General features: G+C 37.7%; 2 protein-coding genes across 10 annotated transcripts in view; one reads left to right on the forward strand and one right to left on the reverse strand.

The window, feature by feature from the left end:
• Window positions 1–5298, reverse strand: part of ESF1 (ESF1 nucleolar pre-rRNA processing protein homolog) — an 82225-nt gene extending 76927 nt beyond the window's left edge. For 2 of the 4 annotated variants that reach the window (XR_014235374.1, XM_082359022.1), the window contains exons 1-2: window positions 5188–5297; window positions 3446–4127 (exon numbers count right to left, since the gene is read on the reverse strand). Coding sequence is in view for 3 of the 4 variants with exons in the window: in XM_082359022.1 (XP_082215148.1) it covers window positions 3446–4085 (640 nt within the window). In the remaining variant the exon portion in view is untranslated. Of the gene's footprint in view, window positions 1–3445; window positions 4128–5002 lie in introns of all 4 variants that reach the window. The other 2 variants (XM_082359023.1, XM_082359021.1) reach the window with 2 other exon arrangements.
• A 1-nt stretch (window position 5299) lies between these two features.
• NDUFAF5 (NADH:ubiquinone oxidoreductase complex assembly factor 5) overlaps window positions 5300–25149 on the forward strand; it is a 33299-nt gene continuing 13449 nt past the window's right edge. The window contains exons 1-8 of one of the 6 annotated variants that reach the window (XR_014235382.1): window positions 5300–5601; window positions 7822–7862; window positions 10626–10689; window positions 12290–12337; window positions 13663–13766; window positions 16662–16701; window positions 19461–19736; window positions 23916–23976. Coding sequence is in view for 4 of the 6 variants with exons in the window: in XM_082359170.1 (XP_082215296.1) it covers window positions 5350–5601; window positions 7822–7862; window positions 10626–10689; window positions 12290–12337; window positions 13663–13766; window positions 16662–16701; window positions 19461–19658; window positions 23916–23976 (808 nt within the window). In the remaining 2 variants the exon portion in view is untranslated. Of the gene's footprint in view, window positions 5602–5633; window positions 5774–7821; window positions 7863–10625; window positions 10690–12289; window positions 12338–13662; window positions 13767–16661; window positions 16702–19460; window positions 19737–23915; window positions 23977–25149 lie in introns of those variants that run through there. The other 5 variants (XM_082359170.1, XR_014235383.1, XM_082359169.1 and 2 more) reach the window with 5 other exon arrangements.

Below are 25149 nucleotides of genomic sequence, written 5' to 3' on the forward strand. Positions count from 1 at the left end.
TAGGAGGAAAGTCGGAACTGAGCTTTATTTTAGTACCACAAGAGGGGGGAGTAATAAAAGATAACTAACTAGTAGATGTGAAAAAGCCAAAAAAAAGGCATTATCATAAGTTCTATAAATGGGATCAGAAAAACACCACCATGATAGTGAAAGAAAGTTACTATTAGATAAGCATTAGAATTCACTTTTAAGCAACCTGCTTAAAATAACACCTTGGGGATAGAGCTCTATCTAATATTGCAATATTTCTCAAACATCAGTTATTACTATACAATTTTCATGATTTTTGCCTGTCACTGATATTTTTCATGAAGCTGAATTTTTTTTAATTAAAAATATTAGCTTGTTCTAAACAATATCCCTGAAGCCACAAACGTGATATGGTGGTTACATTTTTTTACCTAAGATGTTGAACTACGTAACTATTAATATAAAAAAAGTTTGAGTATCACCTGACATATGACATCTTCTCACGTGACAATGGTACACATATCACATTTGGGGTTGTATAATAAATTGATACATGGGAGACTTAAAGAGATCTAGTATTTTAATATTTTTGACAATATCAATTACATTCAGAATATTTATTCATTCACTAAACGTTTGTTCAGAGCCTACCTTGTACACAGCCTTATTCTAAATAATGAGGGAATAGAAAAATAAGTAACTGCCTCTATTCCTAGATGGTACTGCTCTAGTAGTGACTATAAACACTACTATTATTCACCTACTTTAAAAAAATGCTTTATCATTTTCCCTCTGATTATAAAAGTAATGAATGCTCACTGTAAAAAATTAAGAAAATATGGTTGAGCAAAGAAAATAAAGATGACTAGTAATTTTTCATTCAGAGATAACTGAGTGGTTATTTTGGTACATAACTCCCTAAATTTGTTTTCTATGATATGCCCACTAATTTAAGTAGCTAGTCATACCATTTATTCTATTTTGTAACCTATGTTTTTTTTTTTTTTTGGCCGCACCACTTAGCTTTTGGGAATCTTAGTTCCCTGAACAGGGATGGAACCCATGCCCTCAGCAGTGAAAGTGTAGAGTCTTAACTATGGGACCACCAGGGAATTCCCATGTAACCTATTTTTCAAACTTCTTATGTCATGAACATATTTGGATATATCATAACTTATTTAATCAATCCCCTAATGATTTTATGTTACCATTTAAAAAATTTTAAAAACAATGCTATAATGCACAATTCTTTAAACACATGTCCAACTGTTTACCTAAAATAAATTCTTAGGAGTGCAAGTGCTGGGCATCAACATTTTAAAATGATACGTAATATTAAACTGCAACTCCTTACATCATCTTTACCTCATAGCACTTAAAAAGCCCCTTGTACACAGTACTTGCTGGAATGATAAGTCATGAATGAATAAAGAAAAAAAGATAGTGCTGGCAGAGTCACTTGATCTCTACTTACAGATAATGCTTTTTCTAGACTGTGGAACCAATGTAAATTACAGCAAACAACATGCTGGGGTAAAAAGAGTCAAAGACCTGAGTTACTGGCCCAGCTCTGTGTATCCTCACATAGATCACTTGTTTCCTAATGAATATATCCTAATTTCTCATGGTTACTGAGAAAATTAAATTTAAAAAGATACGTCAAAAGATTCTGTAAAATCAACCCCAAGGATTATATGGATATGTTATATTAATCTAATGCCCTAAATCTAGTGAAATTTGAAGGATGCTAGACTAACTTCGCTCACAAACTCAGCATCAAGCCAACCTTGCTGCTGTTCCCAGCCTGATCTTATTCTCCACTTTCAGTAACCAGACTTACATCCCTTGTCCCTATACCTCAGTTTGCTGTCTGGTTCCACTACAAATCTCACCCCTGACCCCTAGTCCCTGCTATTTAGAATTCTGTCCACTGCCTGACACTTCCTACCTTCCCAGAGGCCTGTCAAGACTTCTCTCTGCCTCTTCCTGATGCCTACCTTCCTTGGGTCCTGTAATCACAGCCAGCCTTTGTCTGGCTTATCTGAACATCACCAATTTTCGGTTACAACATCAACCATCAGCAATACCAACACTCAAAATTTCCTGCTGCCAGAGGTGATGCAACACTTTAATAAGCTTAGAAAACTTGTAAACATGAACTAGAGTCAGATGTTTCTCACTTAGCTTCAAACAACCATTTCTAGCTTTATTATTCGCTCACCCTTTCAGACACCTTATTATCTAATCAAATGGGAATACTGATCTCTTCTGAGCAAGCCCAACCGTATCTCTGATCAAAAAGTTCTTTCCACGTAGAATACTCTGAATCCCAAATTTAATTCTTCCAAACCCCAACCAAAACAGCACTTCACCTATGAATTTTACTGATTACCATATCTTGAGTGACCTCCTCCTCCGAATTCTCAGAGCCCTGTTCGTCTATGGCACTTTAAATTACTCTATTTTGTATTATGGTTCTGATTAATATCTTCTGCTTTAGATCTGCACTGTCCAATAAGGTAGCCAGCAGCCACATGTGGCAATTGAGTACCTGAAAGATGGCTCATCCAACTTGCTATTAGTATGAAAATAGAATATAAAATATCCCATTACATTTTTTATGTTGATTACATATTGAAATAATTTTTGATATATTAGGTTAAATAAAATATATTAATAAAATTAATTTCACCTGTTTCTTCTTACTTTTTAAAGTGTCCACTAGAAAATTCAAAATTATATATTTCTATTGGACAGTACTGCTTTAGACCAGTGCCACTGCACAGAGTTTAGCAGGTTGTTATTTGCAAAAGGTGATCTGCAAAGGGTCAAGAAGGGCTGAAATCAAGGCCAAACTCCAATCACCAAGCCATACACCCTGCAGGAGTGCTGTGTCTGTTCAGGGGAAAAGAACCTGTACCTCCCTCAAAGGTGCTGTCCTCACCAAACTGTGAGCTCTGGAAGTGCTGTGTGTCCAGAAGGGCACCTCTTTTTCTAATTTGCACAGGCGTCATATACACTAACAGTAGCCCTGAGATGGGGGAACCATGTCTTACTCAATGTTCTATCTGCCACATATTAGTTACTAAAAGGAGTTGAATGAATGAAGGAAGGAATGAGCACCCAACTCTACTTACCTTCTTCAGACACACCTCTTTTTATCCTGTGATGAGACCATGTAACATTTTATCTGGTTGGAGAACCTAGCTGTCACTAGTGCCCACCACAAATCAGAATCACTGTTTAGCCTCAAGACCTAAATTTTTATTTGTCTCTCTTCTAGCCATTATAGCATCAAATCAAAAATTCATTATCATATGGTATTTTTTCTTTCATAGCTTTATACTTCCAAATAAGCATTTGACCACTTTTATGATACTATGAAAATACTTATTACATATATTTCCTTTTTTAAAAGACCAGTATAAAAATAAGTAATGTAATACCAAAGAATCTTTAGTTCTTTCCAACCAACCTGATTGTATTTCTCTTCCTGTCTCAGAATACTTGACTTTGGGAGACTGCGCAATTTCAGAGGTGCCTGAGTCTACTGTTCTTAATTTTCCTTTGGGAAACAAGTCTATATTATGTTGAACAATGGTTTTTTTCCCTTTTGTACTTTTTTGTATAAATTCTTTGCTATCGTTCTTGGGACTTATTGACTCTATCTTCTTAGATTTGCACGAGGTTTTCATTTTCTGAATTCTCCCAGAGTTATCTAAATCATTCTTCTTTCCAGAATCCTTTTGATTAATTTTCTTGGTTTCTTTCTTTTTCTCCTCAACAAGATTTTTTGATTCTTTTTCGTTTTTAGTCTGGGGTTTTTTCTTCTTCATTTTCTTTTGGTTCAATGCTTTATTATCTTCATCAGAGAGATCCGAATCAGAATCTGAAAGGTCGTAAAAACGCTTCAAGTCCTCTGTAGTGCTATGGTTGATGGGGCGTCCTCTTTTATCCACAGCATAATTCAATTTGAACTTTTTGTCATGAAACATTGCTCGAAATCTCTTGTCAATTTTGATTTTTCGATCCTTTTCTGGCATTTCCCAAAATCTCGGGTCCTTTGCAACCCGCTTAAACCGCTGGTCACTCATTATTTCTTGTTTGGATGCCATTTTTAAATGTCTGACTGGGCAAATGCTTGAAGAAACCAAACACTAAAAAATAAAACAATAATGAAAGGTTACTAATAGAATTAAATAAGATGCTTTGGGAAAATATTAATTCACAATACTGTATTCTAAGGTAAATGTAAGTAAAATAAAAGTAACAGGTCTAATTTCCTTTCCCAAACTCATTTTGAGTCACATGCAGAAAATAAAAAACTATCAGAATATCTTCTTCTGAGTACAGATCATATGCAGAAATAAATTTAAGGCAAAATCAAGCAGAATTCCAGGTCTTTATGGAGGGGGGCAAATGATTACTAGCCAACTGCCCTCACTTAGATATCCTATATTTCTACTTGTATACTTGTATGTATTACAAGTTAAAAACAAAAAATTCCTAAGTCTCAGTTGGTCTTATTTGCTTCTTCACGTTCTGGTCCCATTCTCTCTGTTAATCCTTACTTCATTCTACCCGGAACAGCATTTACTTCAACGTGGATAGTCTCCTAACTAAACAGATCAAAATCAATTCAGGTTTAGCTCAAAGTTCCCCCTTTATATACTACCACCCTTCATGAATCTGGTGAAGTCTCACTCTAGTTAATAAATACATGGTAGTAGTGCTTTGTTTCAAAAGCAAGGCCTGACTATGATGCACTCATACAATTAAACATTTAACTCTCTGAACAGCCTTATGGGGTAGGGTAGGTACCATTTCATTCAACTATTAGAGCTAACGCGTATAAATGTTTAGAACGAAAGCACTTGATACACTCCAGATATTCGGAGAGGGGAAGGCGACCTGACCTCATCTCCGACGCCCGCCCTCATCTCTGTAGCCCACCCTCCCCTTCTACCCACCCTCTAACGCGGGGGACACCAGGGTGACCCCGGAACTAGGATCTCCTTCCCAACTCCCAAACCTCAGAGAGCCGCTTTGGGGCTGAGGTCCCTCAACACGACCCGGAGGAAGAGCAAGAAAGCCTGAAGAAAGAAGTCGGAAAGGCAAGGAGGAAGAGCGCGGCTCTCACGAATCCGACGGAGACCCTGTCACAGACCGATTCTGCCCCCTCGACAAGCCCTTTTTCTGGAACCTAACCCCACTCACCAACTCCGAGACCTCGCCGAGCCTCACGTCAGCCCACACTCCCACAATCCTCAGCGTGACGCGCAGCCGTAATGGCACGCGAACTGGGCCAAACTTCTTCCGCTTTCCCTCGGCGAAGCTCTCCAGAGTCTTCGCTGAAACCGCGGCGCATGCGCACGATAAATGCGCCTGCAAGCGGCGTCGCCGCTGGAGATGCTGCGGCTGACCAGGTTCCCGCCCCAGTGGCGGCGACCTCCAGCGGCGGGGGTCCCCGCGAAGAACGTCGGCTTCAGGAAGGTGGCCTCCGGCGTCTCTTCCCTGGGCAGCGCCTCGCCCAGATCCCTAAACATATTCGATCGGGATTTGAAGAGGAAACAGAAGAACTGGGCGGCCCGGCAGCCTGAGGGGATAAAGTTTGACTACCTGAAGGAGGAGGTGAGTCAGCGGGACGGCGGGGACGGCGGGGAGGGCGGCGCCGAGCCTTGGCTTCGGGTCCGGGAGCTCCGGCCAGGCCCCGGCCGCCCCCACCTCGCTGTGTAACCTTGAGCAGCCGACCGGCCTGTCTGGGCCTCTACTGTAGTCTCCCAGCGGCCGGGCGCCGGTGTTTGTAAGTTGCTCTTCATTCATAACCTCGGCAGATGGTGCCTGTATTACAGGTGTGACCAGGGCAAAGTAAGACCGCTGCTCTCAGGAGATTTCATTCTTGTGGGAGGCGAGACAGTGAACAAAAAAATATAATTTCAGCTAAAGAAGTAAGTCCAGGTAACAAAGTGAAGTAGTAAGGTGACTGCGCTGGTCAGGGAAGGCCGCTCAGGCAGACGACGTGATGAGGAATTAGCCAGGCTGGGATCTGGGGGGAAAAGCCTTGTAGGCAAAGGGAAAGACAAACCCAGAGCCCCCTGAGGCCGAAAGGATCTTGTTGAGGCTTCCAGGGACCTCCATTGGGAGGTCAGGGAGGGCCCAGCTTACGAGGGCCTTAATGGGTAAGGACTTCGGATTTTCTTCTCCATCTCAGCTGTCCATTCGATATGGTAATTTCTGGCCGCATGTAGCTATTGAGCACTTGAATGTCCCTTTGAGATGGGCAGTAAATGTAAAATACACGGGATTTCAGTGACAATGTGAACAGAGGATGTAAAATATTTCCTTAATATCTTTTTACATTGATTACATGTTGAAGTTCTATTTTTGATATATTGGGTTAAATAAAATGTTAAAATTAATTTCTTTACCCTTTTTAAAATGGCTACTAGAAAATTTTAAGTTGCTCATGTAGCTCTGATTGTTTTTCTGTTGGCCAACATGGCTCTAGAGGAATATGAGACTGTCGAATGCTTTTAAGCAATGGAGTGATGGGCTCTGGTTCGTGTTTTAGGAAGACTCATTAAGATAAATTAAGATCTCTGATTCGTCTGTGCTGGTTTGAGAGACCTCTTCCTCTCTGCCTAGGCGGACTAGGGACTTGAACAGGTTTCTGCTTTCTGGACAGGCAGCATAGAGCTCAGGCCTCGTGTTTCTTCAGGGATGGACTGAAATTGAAATCAAGTGTAATGAGTTCTTTCAAGCCAATGCAGCCAACATTTACTGCCCCTACTTTGGGCAGAGCTCTGTGCAAGTCCTGGCCTGATCAGATGAGTGACTCTGTCCTCAGGGTTCATGGTGACATGTACTTAGAAGATGTGAGTTTCCAGCCACTCTTCTCCAAGAAAAGCACCTGGATTGCAACTTGACTGAGGCCTCACCCGTGTTTAGGACTAGAATAAATGAGATAAAGTATATGGGAGTTTTTTTAAAAATAATAAACAAAAGGCATTCATATTAGGAATGATGTACACAGTGGAGTCCTCTGGGAAAAGACTTCTGCTGTCCCTCCTCCCTTACCCCTCCTTCCCCCGCCAAAGCAAATACACATATGTTCTGAACTTTCAAGTCCTAATAGAAACTCTGGGATGTTTATAAGGGAATGAGTGGAATATTAGGCTCCCACATCTTTATTCCTGCCAGAGGAAGCTAGCCCAGCAAAACGGAGGTGCCTACCTTATGACCTCTTTTAAATTAGGGTGGGATTGAGGAGGTTTCTTCAGATTTGGCTGACTTCTAATTTGCAGATGTTGCTCAGAAAAGTTGTTTACTCATTTAGGAGTTCCACAGAGTTTGTTAGTAGTTATCAAATAATAGAGTTTTTATTAAGTGATCACTTATACATTGATCTATAATAATTCCCAGCTAACTAATTTTTCACTTTCACATACTTCATGCTAATATCTATAGACAATAACATGCTTGTTATGTTCCTGTTGATTTTTTTTTTTAATTGGGGTATCCTGTTGCTTTTTGGCCTTGCATTCTTGTATCATATGGAATATAAAGTCATATATATACATATATATGTATATATATGTATATATATATAGTATTTAGTCTTCTTTCCTTAAATTGACTTCTGAAGTAATTAACTCAGTGTGTTTCCTTTAATTTATGATGTTCCTATTCAGAATTTGAAAAGAAAGTTGCTGAGGTCAAATTGAAAAAGGGATAAAGGGAACTTAACATGTTGAAACATAAGTAACCTATGGATTGTTGAATACTGGAAAAAGTGTTACTTCTCTGTTAAACCTACTCATCTTAACTTCATTGCCTCTTATAATCTGTCAGGTTGGAAGTCGGATTGCAGACCGTGTATATGACATAGCCAGGTAAGTGATGATTGTCATAATAAAATACAATCAACTTTTCTTTTTAATTATGTCTTTAATATACTAATTAATTTATTTTTGGCTGCGTTGGGTCTTTGTTGCTGCGCGCGGTCTTTCTCTAGTTGCGGCGAGCGGGGGCTACTCTTTGTTGTGGTGCTCGGGCTTCTCATTGCAGTGGCTTCTCTTATGGCAGAGCACGGGCTCTAGGCGCGCAGGCTTCAGTAGTTGTGGCACGCAGGCTCAGTAGTTGTGGCGCACGGGCTTAGTTGCTCCGTGGCATGTGGGATCTTCCCGGACCAGGGCTCGAACCCGTGTCCCCTGCATTGGCAGGTGGATTCTTAACCACTGCACCACCAGGGAAGCCCCAATCAACTTTTGAATGAAGGCTTGAGAAATTAAATGCTGAGAACTTGATATCTGGAATGGCAGAATCTAGATGAATTTATTACCAGGATTAGTGATTTTAATCACTCTTAGATCTCTCCTTTTTTTATGTCTGAGAGAGTAAGTATTCTTTTCTTCATTGTTGTCTTAAAAAAGAATGAATGGAAGCACAACTCAGCTTCTCTCCAAGACTGAATGGCTATTCCACTTGATTTGGTCAAAAGCGAGTAATGGAAAGATTGCTCCAAAAATGGATATAATTGACATGTGAATTTTAAGATTTACTAAACCTAACTTTAAAAGTTTAAAATTATAACAGAACCTTTTACCATGTAAGTGAAGGAGAGAGTCTACCTAGATTTGTTCCCCCATCAAGTTATATGAGACTTTGGCCATTATATCTTAGGTATTATTAATAGCAATAAGGGTTTTATGACAGTTATATAGAGGCAGATTTGAGAAAAGAACACCTTCATCAAATATTATTAAAACCTTGATGGATTCATTGCTCTATACTAGGCATAACAAAAGCTTTGAGTTTACAGCCAGGTGGCAGGAACCACAGTTAAATAATGGCTTTGCTATAGAATTGCTCTGTGATGTTAGCAAATCACTTTTTGTGCTCTTTTGTATAAAAGACACACATTAAACCAATATGGGATGAACTTATTACATTTGTCTATTCAAAAAAGGGGAATTTTGTAAAATCACAAACTCTTGAAATCATATTTTGGATATATCCTGGCTCCTTAAAAGAGTCTTGGGGTGAATCAGTTTCATAAAGTTTAAAAAAAAAATTCTTCATTGTTGCAAAAATCACCCTCATTTCATCTGTTTCATTGGTTTCGTTATTTTAAAAATCTGAAAAATAGCTAATTCTCTATACTGTAGTCATTCATTTGCCTGGATTTTAGGTCATTTGCAATTTAATAAATGAAACATTAAATTTTCCAAGTCAGATTGGATTTTACAGTCTTTTTATGTCATAGTACTGAGCAAAACACAGGTCTGTGGAGAAAACTGTGATTTTGGCTAAAAGCATGTCTTAAAATAACAGTAACTCTTTGGAATTAAATTATTAAAAATAACAGTCTAAAATGTCTTACACTAATGTTCTATTATTAGAATAGCTTGTATTGTCAACACTGATCTTATGTTTATTTTTTTAAACTAATCCAACAGATTATTAAATGTCTTATTTGTGCTATGTGAAGCCTACTTAGTACTATTAAAGTCGGTGATAATAATAAGTCCTAACTATTGTTGAACATTTGTACTGTGCTGAATACTTTACATGCACTGTTTCATAAAATTCTCATACCAACCCTGAGGAAGGTAGTAACTTTTCCATTTTATAGATGGGGAAACTGAGATCCAGCAAGATTAAATCACTTGTCTGTGGTCACAGAGCCAGTAAATTGCAGGCCCAGAATTCTAACTCGTGTCTTTGTGATTGCAAAGGCTGTATGCTTCCCCAGGCCACACTGCCTGTGTTCACAATCAAGATTGAGGACATTAGGTAAATAAATGGTTCTCTCACCAGTGGTTCTCCAGCTGTGTACTGGTGTTCTATATTTTTGACATAGGTTTTTAACAGAAATTGAAAAGGAACTCTTGCTTCCAATAGGAAAAATGTTATTAGTGGATAAAATTTAAAAAATTTTTGTCACAAATTTTTCTTAAACCTATGACCCACAATTGGATGTGTAAACTGATTTAGTATGACATATATTTGGAGGAGACAGCATTGCATAGGGGATAATAGTTCTGGTTCAGGATTCAAACTGACTGAATTCAAGTTCTGACTGCTGCTTATTAGTTGAGTGACCTTGGATTGACTTACTTAACTCTGCATACTTAGCACACTGCTTTGAACCTGGTAAGATTTAAGTAAAAGTTAGCTGTTATTTAGTTGATATTTTGTTTGGTTTTTAGTTTATCGTGTTCTACTTCATGGTATTTCACATGATTTCTAAGTCATCACAAATTAGAGAAGTAGGGATAAGTAGTAAGTTCCTGATAGGTATGCCAAATATTTTCATGTTCATTTACATTAACTTCTTTTCATTCTTTATCTGGGTATATTAGCAAATTAAAATACCCCCCACTAAATCAGTTCTTCACATCCACATCATGGAGCAACCTTATGGAAAGCTATTGGTTGTGAGGTGCTGTGAGTGGCTAGGCCAGATAGACTTGCCGTGTCTGGTATGTTCTCTGATGGATGCACCTTGTGAGGCAAGGCAGCAAAGGCAGATGATATAACTTTTTTGAAAGCTATGTTCACTAAAATGTTTCTACTTAAGAAAATTAGTTTTTAATAATTATTTATGGACTGTATTATTATAGACAAATATGACTTCTGTGTCTGTTTTTCAGAGATTTCCCCCTTGCTTTGGATGTCGGTTGTGGAAGAGGTTACATAGCACAACATTTGAATAAGGTATATTTATTTGATGACTTAATTTACTTTGAGAAATAAAATTGGCTACTTTTAAGGAAAGGCTTTCCTAATCAATTTGTATCATATTTAGATTTTGATTATATCAGAATTGCTTATTTCTTTATTTTTTTTAAAGTGATGGAACCAGTGGTTGTTTTGTGTCTATTCCTAAGTAGTTTTTTCTTAAATGATTTTTTCTTTTCTTTGAATCCATTTTATACTGTGTTCCTACTGATAGTTTAAGTCTATGTAAGATACATTGTACTTTATTACCACATTGTTCAAATATTTTTTATAAATGTATTTTTTTTTTATTTTTTTGGCTGCTTTGGGTCTTCGTTGCCGCATGCGGGCTTTCTCTACTTGCGGTGAGCGGGGGCTAGTCTTCGTTGTGTTGCGCGAGCTTCTTATTGCAGTGGCTTCTCTTGTTGTGGAGCACGGCTGTAGGCGCACGGGCCCAGCAGTTGTGGCTCGCAGGCTCTAGAGCACAGGCTCCGTAGTTGTGGTGCATGGGCTTAGTTGCTCTGCGGCATGTGGGATCTTCCCAGAGCAGGGCTTGAACCCATGTCGCCTGCTTTGGCAGGCGGATTCTTAACCACTGCACCACCAGGGAAGTCCCTGTTCAAATATTTTTAATAATTCACAATAAAAATCACATTGACATTCATTTGGAAGTTGTGAGTAAGCTAATATTTTATCTATGAAAAATATTCATTTCATCAGTTGGTTAGCAGTCTTGTGTGTGATGAAATATAAGTAGCCTTTATTAATGCTTATACCATTTTATTTTTCAATTTGTAATTCAGACCAAAAAACATTTATTAATTGTTTTAGCCTCTCTGTGTAGCACACTCTGCTGGACACAGATTAAAGTGGGATTTCTATATCAAATCTACTTAGAAAAAAAGTACACTTGAGCCAAGGCAGGAGGAGGGGTGTGTATGAGCCTCTCCAAATACTGTTATTGATAATAGTAAACGCCATGGAAATGGTACAGTCATTAAACTGCAACAGGAGTCAAGGGAAAGGAAAATCAGTAGGGTTTCATTTGATCAAAAGCTTCTGAAAGGGCACAGAATCTGACCTGGGATTTGAAAGAATCTGGATTGGTGTTTCATAGGCATTGGAAGTAAGGGCATAGCAGGAGGGAAGGTGGAGGTAGAAAGCTGTAGGGTGTGATACAGTGATGTTTAAGGAAGATTAATTTGGGGATGGTATGCAGGAGGGATCTTCTGTGGTACAAGAGTGGGGACTAGCTGTCAGCATATTATGCCATGGAAAAGTTAACACATAGCCTTAACCCAGTGGAGTAAATTAAGGATGCTGATTATTCATACGTGTGTTCTCCATTTTATTAAATATTGTTAAATATATTACATGTAGGGTTGACTGCATATATTTAATTCTATGTAACTTATTATGTGTTATTAAAAGTATTTGTGTACCATACTAATTACATGTAGAAAAATACCCTTACAAAGCTGAAAATTAATCTGTAATTATCACTTTTTCCTTTAGTAATTTCAACAGTTGTTTTGTTTGATTTGTTAACTGGTTTTTTTTGTTTTTGTATTATCTGATCAACTTTGTTCTGTTTCAGGAAACTGTTGGAAAGTTTTTCCAAACAGACATTGCAGAAAATGCTTTGGTAGGTAGCTTTTTAATACTATTGGTTTCTGATCTCCTGGTTTGGTTTTTAGTTCTTTACTTCTTTATTTTTATTTCCTTCAAAATGAAATTTACTGTTTTTTTCCTGATTATAAATGTAACACACATAAAGGAAAGTAAAACAGTACAGGAGGTATAATGGAGGAAGGAAAAATCACCCTTAGTCCCACCACTCAGAGGCAACCACTGGTGACATTTTGGTCTCCACCTTGTGGGCATATAATATCTCCCCAACACTGTTTTATACAAACATTATTATGCTAACATGCCATATTTTTCATAGAAAACCATTCTTTTATATCAATGAATGGTATATATATGTATATCTATATCTATATCTATATCTATATATATATATATATATATATACACACACACACCTATTTATACAGCTATATAGTATTCCAGCATATGAATATTCCACGATTTATTTAGCTAAATTTCTATTGAAGGACAGTTGTATTTCTAGTATCTCAGTAACCAACACTGTGATGAACATCCTTATATAAAGCAATTTTGATTTATTTTCCCCCAGGGAATAAATTCCTAATAGTGGAATGTATGGATTCATTGATGTTCAGCTTTACATTTTTAATATACATCTCCAGACTGCCCTTAGAAAGATTGAAGAACAGAATTAAATGAAAGCACTCTTTTCTCCTTCTCTTTGGCAACACTGGGCCATTTATTTTGTCTTTGTCAATGTAATAGGCAGCAAGTAGAATTTCATTGTTTTTATTTGCATTTCTTTGATTACTAGAGTAGCCAAAGAGCTCTTGATGTCTTTGACTATTGGTATTTGGCTATTGGTTTTTTTCAATTTGTGAATTTTGTAAGTAATTTTTATGATGTGCCTGTACCTTAGTCCTTTATCTACTTTAACCTTGACATATTCTTATTCTAGGTGGTTTGTAAGAACTTGCTTTTTAGGGATATTAGTTTTTCTGCATATATTTAAAAAATATTTTCCCAAATATACTGTTTACATTGTTTATTGCTTTTTAGAAGTTTTTGATTAGTTTATCATCAAGTATATCAATCTTTACAATTTCTGGTTTTTGAGTCACGTTTACTTAGGCATTTTCATCTAAGAGTATAAAAGTGTTCACCCATATTTTCATCTAGCAGTTTTCTGGCTTCAATTATTCCACTGAAACTTTTTAATTTTTTTAATTTTTATTTTTTGGAAGGACTAGAAACTACCAAGTAAATATAACATTGACTTAAGTTTAACAAACAATGATTGAGTTAATAATTAAGATGTTATATAAATGTGTTTTTGAACTTCTATTTTTTAACTTTTAGAAAAATGCCTTAGAAATGGAAATTCCTACTGTCAGTGTTTTAGCTGATGAAGAATTTCTTCCCTTCAGAGAAAATACATTTGATCTGGTGGTTAGCAGTTTAAGGTTGGTAATCCATTTGTGCTTTTAAAAAATATATGTTAAAAATAGATAATTTATGCTATAAAGTTTTAATATTATAAGGTAAAAAAAATAGATAACAGAGTAAATTCTTAATAACTTATTTTAAGTCACAAACCAGTTTTCTCTACTAAAGAATTATGGATTATATGCTCCCTAGTGGAGATAAGTGATATAGTACCTCAAATTTTTTTCCTCCCCAACTTTCCTTAATTTGCTAAAGTTCATCTGTGTTAGAAGGGTTTTCCTCGCTGACGTAACCTAGTTACATGTTGATGGGGCAAGAGTTTGAAACAGTATACTGGCTCCAATATTCAGATGTTAGAGCACCCTTATAAACTCATTCTGGCAAATAAGGAAAAGCTCGTATTTCCTTTAACTTTAATTCTTCTACACAGAAACGTAGTCCTCAAGGTTACTTTTTCCCTTTGTGTTTCCTACCATGTCCCTCCACATTTATTACAAAAACATATATTATAAATGTTTGTTGAATAGATTATAATGTACAAGGCACTGAGCTCGATGCTTTGGGGAATTGAAAAATGAATTCAGACAGGAATCCTGTCCTCAAAGACCTCAGCATCTAATAGAGAAAATAAAATATTCTATGTGGTGCCTTATTTCTCCTTATTAGTATAGTCAGATTTTTTTTCAAAGATTCAACATGCTCAGTTCAGCCCTTTTAATGGCTGTTTTTCGGGTGACCTGTCATTATGGTTTGCCCAAGACTTTACCAGTGTTAGCACTAAAAGGCCTGTGTCTCAGGAAACCCCTCAGTTCCAGGCAAACTGGGAGAGTTGGTCACCCTTGCTGTTTTCTTTAGTGAGTTTGTAATTTTTTCTCTGCTTTTTGAGGTGTGCTGAACAAACTTAGAAAAGTATTCAGATTCTATTGTGAAATGGAAAACATTACAGAGCCTTGGTCTAAGGGAAAGAGCCCTGGGCAGAGAGTCAGAATCTGAGTTTTAACTTTAGCTCATGTGCTTGCTATTTGCAAGTAACTACTGTAATTCTGTCACTTTCAGTTTCCCCATAAGTATGATAGAGTTTATAATATGACCTTAATTTTTAAAGTATCAAATAATTGTTAGAAAACATTATGAAAGATAAATGTGAGCTTAACATATTATGGTTTGAAATGGGTCTTTGGTGCTGTCCTAGAATTCAGCTAAGAGGATGCCAGCTCTACCAGGAAAGTGTGACCATACTCTACAGAGACTGAGTCTTGTGGTTATACGACACCACACTCTGGGAGAGGGTCAAATAGAGTCCAAAGACAATGCAAGACATTTCTAAAATTAACTTTTAAGTATATAGAACTTTGAGTTTATTTATTCTTTTTTATAGTCTTAAAAAATATGGAATATTATTTATCAGAAAACTCATTGAGTTATTTTTGATGAGTAATACTGTTTGCCTTGGGAAAATTATAGGTCTGATGAAGTGGCTTCCCCCCCTCACCCCATGAAAGTAGGACTTAGAATTCTATATATATCTAGCTTAATTGTTTGATTTAATTGGTGAACTTCCTTGAATATGTCATCAGGTCCTTATTTTTACTACTTCAAATAATTTCTCAGAATAGCACTGTTTAAATGAGATGCCAGATAAGGATGATTTTTACTTAATTTTTTTCCCCAGCTTTATTGAGATATTATTTATATATAACATACGTAAGTTTAAGGTATACCATATGATGATCAGATACATATATATATTGCAAAATGATTACCACAATAAGGTTAGTTAACAATTTTCATCCCTTCACATAATTGCAATTTTTTGTGTATGTATGTGGTGATAACATTTAAGATTTACTCTCTTACAAACCTTCAATTATATAATACAGTGTTGTTAATTATAGTCACCATGCTGCGTATTAGATCCCCAAATCTTGTTTATCTTAAAGCTGGGAGTGTGTATCCTTTGATGAACATCTCCCTGTTTCCCTCTGCCCCTGGCAGCCACCATTCTACTCTGTTTCTATGTGTTTGGCTTTTTTAGATTCTGCATATAAGTGAGAACATACAGTATTTTTCTTCCTTCGTCTTGCTTATTTCACTTAGCATAATGCCCTCAAGGTCCATCCATGTTGACCCAAAAGGCAGGATTTCCTTCTTTTTTATGGGTGGATAATATCCCTCTGTGTGTGTGTGTGTGTGTGTGTGTGTGTGTGTACACATCTTTTTTATCCATTCATCTCTTAATGGACACTTGGATTGTTTCCATACCTTGGCTACTGTGAATAATACTGCTATGAACATGGGAATACAGATATCTCTTCAAGATAATGACTTTACTTCCTTCAGATAAATATCTAGATGTGGGATTGCTGGATCATATGGTAGTTCAATTTTTAATTTTTTGAGGAACCTTCATACTGGTTTCCATAGCAGCTGTTCCAGTTTACGTTCCCACCAACAATGCACAAGGGCTCTCTTTTCTCCACATCCTCACCAGCCTTTGTCATCTCTTTTTGTTAATGGACATCCTGATAGGTATAAGGTAACATCTCATTGTGGTTTTGATTTGCATTTCCCTAACTATTAGTGTTGTTGAGCATCTTTTCATATACCTGTTGGCCATTTGTATGTATGCTTTAGAAAAGTTGACTTTTACTTTATTCATTGAAGACTAATTGGAGAGATAATCATATCAGGAAAGTGATATACTGTCACATTTTCTCCTGCAACGGAAGGAAGGTAATTCCCTAGGAATATTTTTTATTTTAAAACTTGTATGAAAACAATCAGTGAATTTTGATATGCAATTTCGAACATCAAAATTTACACCTTTTTTGTGGCTTATCATTATACTAGTGCTGCTAGTACTAATTAATTATACACATTAAGCTAAAACAAATGTGTGTTTTATATTTTAGTTTGCACTGGGTGAATGACCTTCCTAGAGCACTTGAACAGGTAAAAATCTTAGTGTTGATTCTAATAGCCTGTGTTATTTTGCTTATTATTAGCAACTTATAGTTGTTTCTGTTTTTACACAGAAACTTATAGATGTTTTCCATTTTATATTTTTGACAATTGGAAATGGAAGCAAATAAAAAATTGATTATCTTCTGTCGGCCAGATACACTTGGTGCCCTTTGGCATATTAAGAAGTACATTAGTGACTCCCTGTTCCCTGAGAATTAAGAAATCTAATTATGGAGATGTTACTAAAGTTTTCATAAATATTTAAGACTTGTACAAAATAGTACTGATATCATAAGACATTTTCTGTGTCTTATGTGCTTTCTTTTCTTCCTGAATTGCCTATAAATTTTTCGTGGGTGAGAACGTATTTGTTCCTACAGTGTTTGTATCTCTCCCATGCCTTATACTTAGGCAATGCTAGTAAATGCTTCTTGGTTGATATTGATCAACAAACAGGTGAAGGGTGGGTAAAAAGCATCGTGTTCAGAGGAGGGAAGATCACTGTGGCTTGGAGTGGCCTAGGAAAGCTTTAAGAGGAAGGAATTTCTTGAACAGGGCCTCAAAGGGTAGGTCAGATTTGGAGTGGGAATACACTCCAGGAAGGCAGAATCCCGGGATAGAGGGGAGGTGTAAGAGACTCAGGAGCCTGAAAGGGCAAAGAGGAAGCCTGTTGGAGAATTAGTATAGTGCCAGGGTGTAGATGAGGAATATTGGGACCAGATTTAGTAAGACTCAGGTGACAGATTAAGGAATTAGGAGTTTTTTCTTAAGGCAATTCAGAGCCACTGGAGAATTTTGAAGAGGAAAGTGACATGATTAAAAAGCTGGTAGGCAGGATACTAACTACCATATCTTAAGCATATACTGTTAGCCAATCACTGTGCTCTGTTTTATATATGTGTTAAATAACTCTGCAGGATAGCTTCATTTTGCTGATTAGAAAACTGATACTGGAAGTTGGTTACATGGAAGAGAGACTGTTTCAGTGCCCAGGCATGAAATACACTAAACCTATGTGGCAATGGTAGGAGTTAAAAAGAAGAGAAAGGTATTTAGGACTCTGCAAAGTAAGAATCAACAGTTTGGTGGCTGGTTAGAGCTGAAGATCAAAAAGAGTCAGGAGTCAAAGCTTGCCTTAAAGTTTTGAGTCTAGATGCCTGGAGAATAATTAGTAAAAGTAGGGGAAAGAATGGTAGTGATCAGATAAAGGGAATAGAAAATGGTAATTAACAGAAATACGGCATTTGGAAAAGGGAGTTGGTTTGAGAAAAAGTGTTGTGTGTGTGTTGGATGTACTGGGGAAGGGGAGGGAGTAAGTTTACCAAGAGACAGATGTTCATGGCGCACAGGCAGCTAAAGACAAGTTTAGAGTTCTGGGAAGCTCAAGGTAGAGATTGGAAAGTGATCCTTGTGAAATCCATGGGAACTGATAAGCCCTCTGTGGTGGAGAGAAGCTGAAGAGAGCTGAGGACTAAATTCTAGGTACGTTATATTAGAGTTTGGTGGCAAGAGAAAGAAGTAACACTAAAGGGGCAGAAGAAAAAAACCGAAAGATTTTACAGTCGGTTTGCTTATATACTGTTTTGTAATTGCTTCATAATGTATTAAATATAAATTCAAGATGCATACTTGAATTAGAAGAGCCTCCTGTGATTTGGGTTCTGATGTACTTCAGAATCCACCTTGTCCTGTAATGTTCCTCGTTGTTGAGAATAGTCAGAGTCAAAACTAGTTAAAGATTGTAGTTCTAAGAGTCATTGAGTAAACACTTATGATTCTGGAATTCATTCTGGCTGCTATTTTGCTCAAGTTATCAGTTAAAACTGGTTTTTGTTTTAAAGCTGAAAAATAAGTTGGTTACTTCTTAATTCTGTATGTTACTGGATTAATATATTAATATTTTAACTAAAATGTTGCTAGATTAATGTTGTGAATCATAATGGTTTCTCTGTAAATCAGCTTTTTCTGCATAATAAGCCACCTCAACTTTTTGTTTTAAAAATAATTAGCTCACAATTTTGTGAATTAGGGATTTGAGCTGGACTTAGGAAATTCTTCTGGGTCTGGCTTGGCTCACCCGTGTGTCTGATCTGCCAGTGGATTGTCTTGGAGCTGTCGAATGGCTTCAGCTGGGACTCCTGGCTGAACTCTGCTCCTCTTCCTCTAATCCTTCACCAGGCCAGCTCAGGCTTGTTCACAACGTGGTGGCCAGGCGGGGCTCCTAGAGAGCAGGTGGAAGCAGCAAGGCCATTGAGACCTCGGCTTGACACTGACACACTGTCAACTTGCTCTGAATTCTTTTGGTCAGTGCAAGTCACAAGGCTAGCCCAGATTCCAGGAGGGGGATGTAGGCTCCATCCATTAATGGGGGTTGTTGCAGAGCAGCGTTTCAGAGGTCACAGATACAGGGAGGATGGTGATTTTTGTACTCTACCACACTTTAAAATTTTTTTCTTTCAATATTTTACTGATTATAAGAGTCAGTTTTGTCTATTATAAGAAATTGAAAACATATAAAATATTTTATAGATATTAACACTATCAGTAAATGTCTATCTTCACAACAATATTATACTGCAATGCCTTTCTGACAGTTGGTTGTCTAAGTGTTATTTATTAAATTATCTGGTTATTAATTTGACAAAGTAAGAATGGTAATCATAAAATATTGATCTAGATACCATATATCCTTTTAATATTTTTATATGTCAAATTTTGAATAGTTTTGTTGTTTATATTTATTACAGATTCATTATGTTTTAAAACCAGATGGAGTGTTTATTGGTGCAGTGTTTGGAGGTGACACTCTCTATGAACTCCGGTGTTCATTACAGTTAGCGGAAACAGAAAGGGAAGGAGGATTTTCTCCACACGTCTCTCCTTTCACTGCTGTCAATGACCTAGGACATCTGCTCGGGAGAGCCGGCTTTAATACGCTGACTGTGGTAACTATCAAGAGAATTGAGTAACCCATTAATTACACAGTTCAGAAATGATCGCTCTCTCTTTTTATCTTGATAAAGGTAGGAATGTAAAATTTTTTATACATTACCTGAATAAGTCACTCAAACAAAGAATGTACCTCAGTTAACAAGGAGGCTGTTTTCTAAGACATGCTACTCCATCACAATCTTCAAATCCAGAGTTAGGTGTGACATGAGAGTTAGAGCATCCCAGAGGAGGAGGGAAGGGGGTGTACGGGAGCATTCACAGCATTGCCTCTACCACCAGCCCTCAAGTGAAGTGGTGCCGTGTGAGGCAGAAATGAGAGCGTGCATTCACGAGACCCAGGGTTAGATCCAGGTAGAGAAGGGAGGACAGGGGGCTGTACACCATCAGGGCTGGAGAGATCTGGGAAGAGGACCCGAGACCGTCAGCGATGAAGAGACAAGGAGTCACCATGGTGCAGTGATGGTGCAGGGTGCTGGTGTCTGACAGTATAATTTGGATCCTTACCTTGCCCCTTTACTAGCTAGGGGAATTTGGGGGATTTACTTCACTTCTCTGAGCATTCATTTTTTTAAAAAAATGCAAATGTTACTCACCACAGGTGGCCGTTAGGATTAAATAATTTAAAGGGTGTAAAGTACCTGGACCTTCACAATAAATGCTCAATAAGTACTAGTTCCTGCCTTCCTCTCTCCTCCTCCCTCTACTCCTAACACTTTCCAGGCCAAGGCTTCCCTCAGGGACGCATCCGGACAGTGATTCCCCCTTCAAACCTCCTTCAGCAACAAAGTCATTCTAAAAGATGTCATTACTGCCTTCCAGAGAATGGACTTGTCATGATTTTCCAAACCCCTCAGGCCTAAAAACATCTCTAAACCTGATTAGAAGAAATAGGAATTTTTTTAATGAAGAAAGCTTCTCATTGCATAATTAGAGACTATAAACTTAAAGTAACTTTTTAAGGAGATGTAGTGTGAGTATATTTCATAAAATTAACCTACCGAAAATGGCTTGTCATACCCTTCCGTGCTTTGATAGAAAGCAAGGGGCGTAGACCAGCAGGGCCTCTGATGTTGGGAAGGGGTTTCCCTTCCAGGGAAGGGAAGAGACAGAGACTGGGAACTGACGACAGCCCTCACAGAGTGATGTTGAAGAACTCGTGCCCAGTCAAACAGGTTAGTCAGCAGTATTAAGGGACTCAAAAGTCATTGCCCATTAGGAAAAAGATGAGACGTCTACTGAGTCATCAAAAGAAAGTTAAATTATGTTAACCACTTGCAGTTTTCTATGGTTGTAAAATGAGTTGTGTGTTCTAGAAAGATTTCTACTAAAAATGTTTAACCTGACAGTATAACATTTCAAAGCCTACATTTCTGTTAATTGGGAATTCAAATAATTCAGAATACCTTCCATATACTTCTCCAAAATTGAGCAGAATGACTCAAACATTAATATAATGCAAAAATATTGCTGTATAATCTCTATAGTTTGTATAATTAGTTGCTAATTTAATATATAAAATCTATAGAAATTTGTTCCTTGAGACATATACATTGTCTCTGAAGTGCTGTATTAACATTGCATCCTAATTCATTTTCTAAAACTCCCATGCAAGAAAGCTTTTATATAATCAATTATACAGGTTTATGTTTCGTACAACATTAGATATATTACTTTTATACTGCAATGGATTTTTATTTTATTTTATTATTTTTTTTTTAATTAATTAATTTATTTATTTTTGGGTGTGTTGGGTCTGTTTCTGTGCGAGGGCTTTCTCTAGTTGCGGCGAGTGGGGGCCACTCTTCATCGCGGTGTGCAGACCTCTCACTGTCGCGGCCTCTCTTGTTGCGGAGCACAGGCTCCAGACGCGCAGGCTCAGCACCTGTGGCTCACGGGCCCAGCCGCTCCGCGGCACGTGGGATCTTCCCAGACCAGGGCTCGAACCCGTGTCCCCTGCATTGGCAGGCAGACTCTCAACCACTGCGCCACCAGGGAAGCCCTGGATTTTTATTTTTAAAGTGAAATCAAGTTAAATTAATATCATGTAATTATATTTACATTTATATGACCCTCTTAGTGAATTATTTTTAGAGTTAGTTGGCATTCTAAATGAAGCTCATTTCCTTTTAGAATAGTTTCCAGACTAGTATATTAGAAGAAAACTGCAAGTATGGTCCACATCTTAATTTGAATAAGACCTTTGACAAGGCTATTGTGGTACTCTTTTGACTGAGAAGGAGATGGTGCTTTTAGTCGCTTTCGTTGAATTGTTTTCAAAGGATATTGTTTAATGGTTAGGCATTAGCCTGGAAGGAATTTTATTTTTAATCTTAGAATCTCTTTTTAAAAATAATTTCCCAATGTAGAAAAATATATAGAAGGGACTATCCAGAGATGGTCTTATTAAAAAGTGCACATACAACCTGATCCATGCATGTTTTTTTAAAAAATGAAAAAAACCACAAACCATGTATAGAGAGAGTAAGAGAGTGGGTCCAAAATGAACAGAAGTCTCCTTCTGCCTTCTGACACCCCATTCCTTTCTACAAGGATGACTTTGGTTAACTGTCTTGTATATCCTTTCAGAACACTTTTTCCTCACAGACTGGAGTACAGTTATATCACTTAAATGTACATATGCAACAATATATACTCTTTTGCTTTTTTCTATATGCACTCTTTTTTTTCCCCTAGTCAATAACATATCTTGGAGATCCTCCCCTACAAACATACATCTACCACATTCTTTTTTGACAGCTGTATAGTATTTCATTGAATAGATATACTTTATTTAACCTGCTCTCTGTTAATGGACATTTAAATTGTTTCCAGTTTGTTGTTTGTTTTTTTAATACTCTTTCAAAAAATGCTGCAATGAATTTTCTTTTACATAATCTGTCAGATCAGTTTCTAGCAATGGCATTGCCTAGTCAAAGAATCTATGCATTCCAAGTTTTGACAGAGTAAAATTACTCTCCATAAGGTAGCATTAATTGGCATGCCTCATCGACAGTGTATGTTAATCCGCCGCTTATACTTTTGTTTTGTATCTCTAATGTTAAAAAAAAATAGTAATTGGTCATTTTGTTTTACATTTCTTTAGGAATTAGAATGGATGTTTTTGATAAGTGTTCCTTAGGGTTTTGTACTTGATTCTGTGCAACATTGAAGTCCAAAATTGGGAGGTGTAGTTAACATATTAGATAAATGTACAGAATACAAAAAGATCTAGATACTTCAAAAGTGGTTAGTGCCAATAAGATGAAGTTTGAGATACGTGCAGCATTTTGATAGCAAACTTGAAAAAAAAGTGTCCTATATTCAGGGCTAGTTTCCAATGTAGACAAACTCCTACATCTGAGTGGTTAACACAGAGTTTTTATCACATCACAGCCATGCTGGTTGGGCAGCTCCTCTCCATCCTGTAGTTGTGCCATCTCGGCCTTGTATCCTTTAAGGTCACTGCAGCAGAGACGGCCTGGAAAAGGCTCACTAGCTCTTTATTACCTTGCCTCCACCTCACTTTTCTTTTGCCAGGAGAAATGTCTGGGGTTCTGAAGTGTCAAGGAGTAAGTACCTGGATGTTTGGGGAGCATCAGTGGTCTCTGCCTCTGTACCACCAGTGAACCCCTGTATCAAACTTCAGAAAGAGTGGGGTATCATTGCTCAGCAGTTCACTTGAGAAATAAACTGTGTATGTGCCAGCCACGTGCCCTTTCCTAAACTAGTCCGTGTAGTATTGCTGCATCACTGGGAGTAGAATGTAAGCATCTTGGGAGATGACCCTTTTTGGCTTGGTTCTGGGTGTCACATTTTGAGAGAGAGTGAGATTGATATTGACTATGTAGAGAAAAATGAAGTCAGCGCATGTAAGGATCTATAAATTTTGTCTAGAAGCCTAACCCCTTCCCCTAAAAAAATTATAGTGTCCTGGAAGAGTTTTCAAAGACTTGAAGAAAAGGGTAATTGTTTGCAGAGTACAGAATAGACTTTATTCTATGTTAATCCCAAGGAGAGAATTAGAACCAGTTGATGGAGTTATAGAAAGATTACTGTTAGAATGGCAAGCACTTATTCTGCAATTTGAAATCTTTGTAAATCAAGTGTAAGCCAGATGACATCTGTGAAGAATACTGTAAAGAAGATTCCTGCTTACCGTGAGAGATTGGTCTGGGCAATCTCTACAACCTCTTTTCTAATCTGGATTTTTGGTAATGAATGCTAAAGGATTTGTCTTTCTTTTTGAATAGGACACTGATGAAATTCAAGTTAACTATCCTGGAATGTTTGAATTGATGGAAGATTTACAAGGTAAGACACTTTAAAGAATTTTTAGACTCCATATGAGAGTCGTATTTTGAGGGCTGACTATGGCAAGCACTGGGGCCAAGGACTAGAGATACACTGGGTGAGGAGAAAGCGGACTGTCTTCATGGAGTTTATACTGTAAAATGGGTGAGGCTGACATGAGGCAGCTGCCACAAAGATAAATGTTAAACTAGAATTGTGGTAAGTGCTGTGAAGTAGAGGAACTTAGAGCTGTGACTGCCTGTGAAAGGCTGGCAAGACTTTCTTTTTTTTTTTTTAACATCTTTATTGGAGTATAATTGCTTTACAGTGTTGTATTAGTTTCTGCTGTATAACAAAGTGAATCAGCTATACATATACATATATCCCCATAACCCCTCCCTCTTGCGTCTCCCTCCCACCCTCCCTTTCGCATCCCTCTAGGTTGGTCACAAAGCACTGAGCTCATCTCCCTGTGCTATGCAGCTGCTTCCCACCAGCCATCCATTCTACATTTGGTAGTGTATATATGTCCATGACACTCTCTCATCTCGTCCCAGCTTACCCCTCCCAATTCCCGTGTCCTCAAGTCCACTCTCCACATCTGCGTCTTTATTCCTGTCCTGGCAGGACTTTCTTGAAGGAGCATGTGAGGGTGGTAGAACACCTCAGTGACTTTCTCCAGCAACACTTGGCAGCTCAGATCCAGGCACAGGTAGAAAGAAAGCAGGTAGTTGGGTTAGTATAGGATTGGGGGTTGCCAGGGGGTTAGGTGGGATAGGTCCTGGTGTGGGAGAGTCAACAAAGTCCTGTCTGAGGAAGTGATGGTTGTGCCCTAAAAAATGAAGCAGGGTCACTAGGCAAAGCAGGGAGGAAGTGAGTCCCAGGCACAGAGAACAGCCTGTGCAAAGGCCCTGTTGCAAGAAAGAACATGGCAAGAACTGAAAGAAGGGCATTTTGGCCAGAATACAGGGAGTAAAAAGAAAAGTTGACTGATTAAATTGGCAGGTAAATGGGGGCCTTGTAACCTTTGCTAAGATTGTTTGTCTTTATCTTAAAAGGCCCCTTGAGGTATTTTAATGGGGGGAGGGGTCATGATGTCAGATTTGTATTTTTTTTTTAAATGGATTGGCAGATAAACTAGTAGGCGACTTAACGGCTGGAAAGCTTACTGAGCAATGATGGTGGTTAGGACTA

The sequence above is a fragment of the Balaenoptera borealis genome (assembly GCF_965194805.1).
Source record: "Balaenoptera borealis genome assembly, chromosome: 16".
NCBI classification, from domain to species: Eukaryota; Metazoa; Chordata; class Mammalia; order Artiodactyla; family Balaenopteridae; genus Balaenoptera; species Balaenoptera borealis.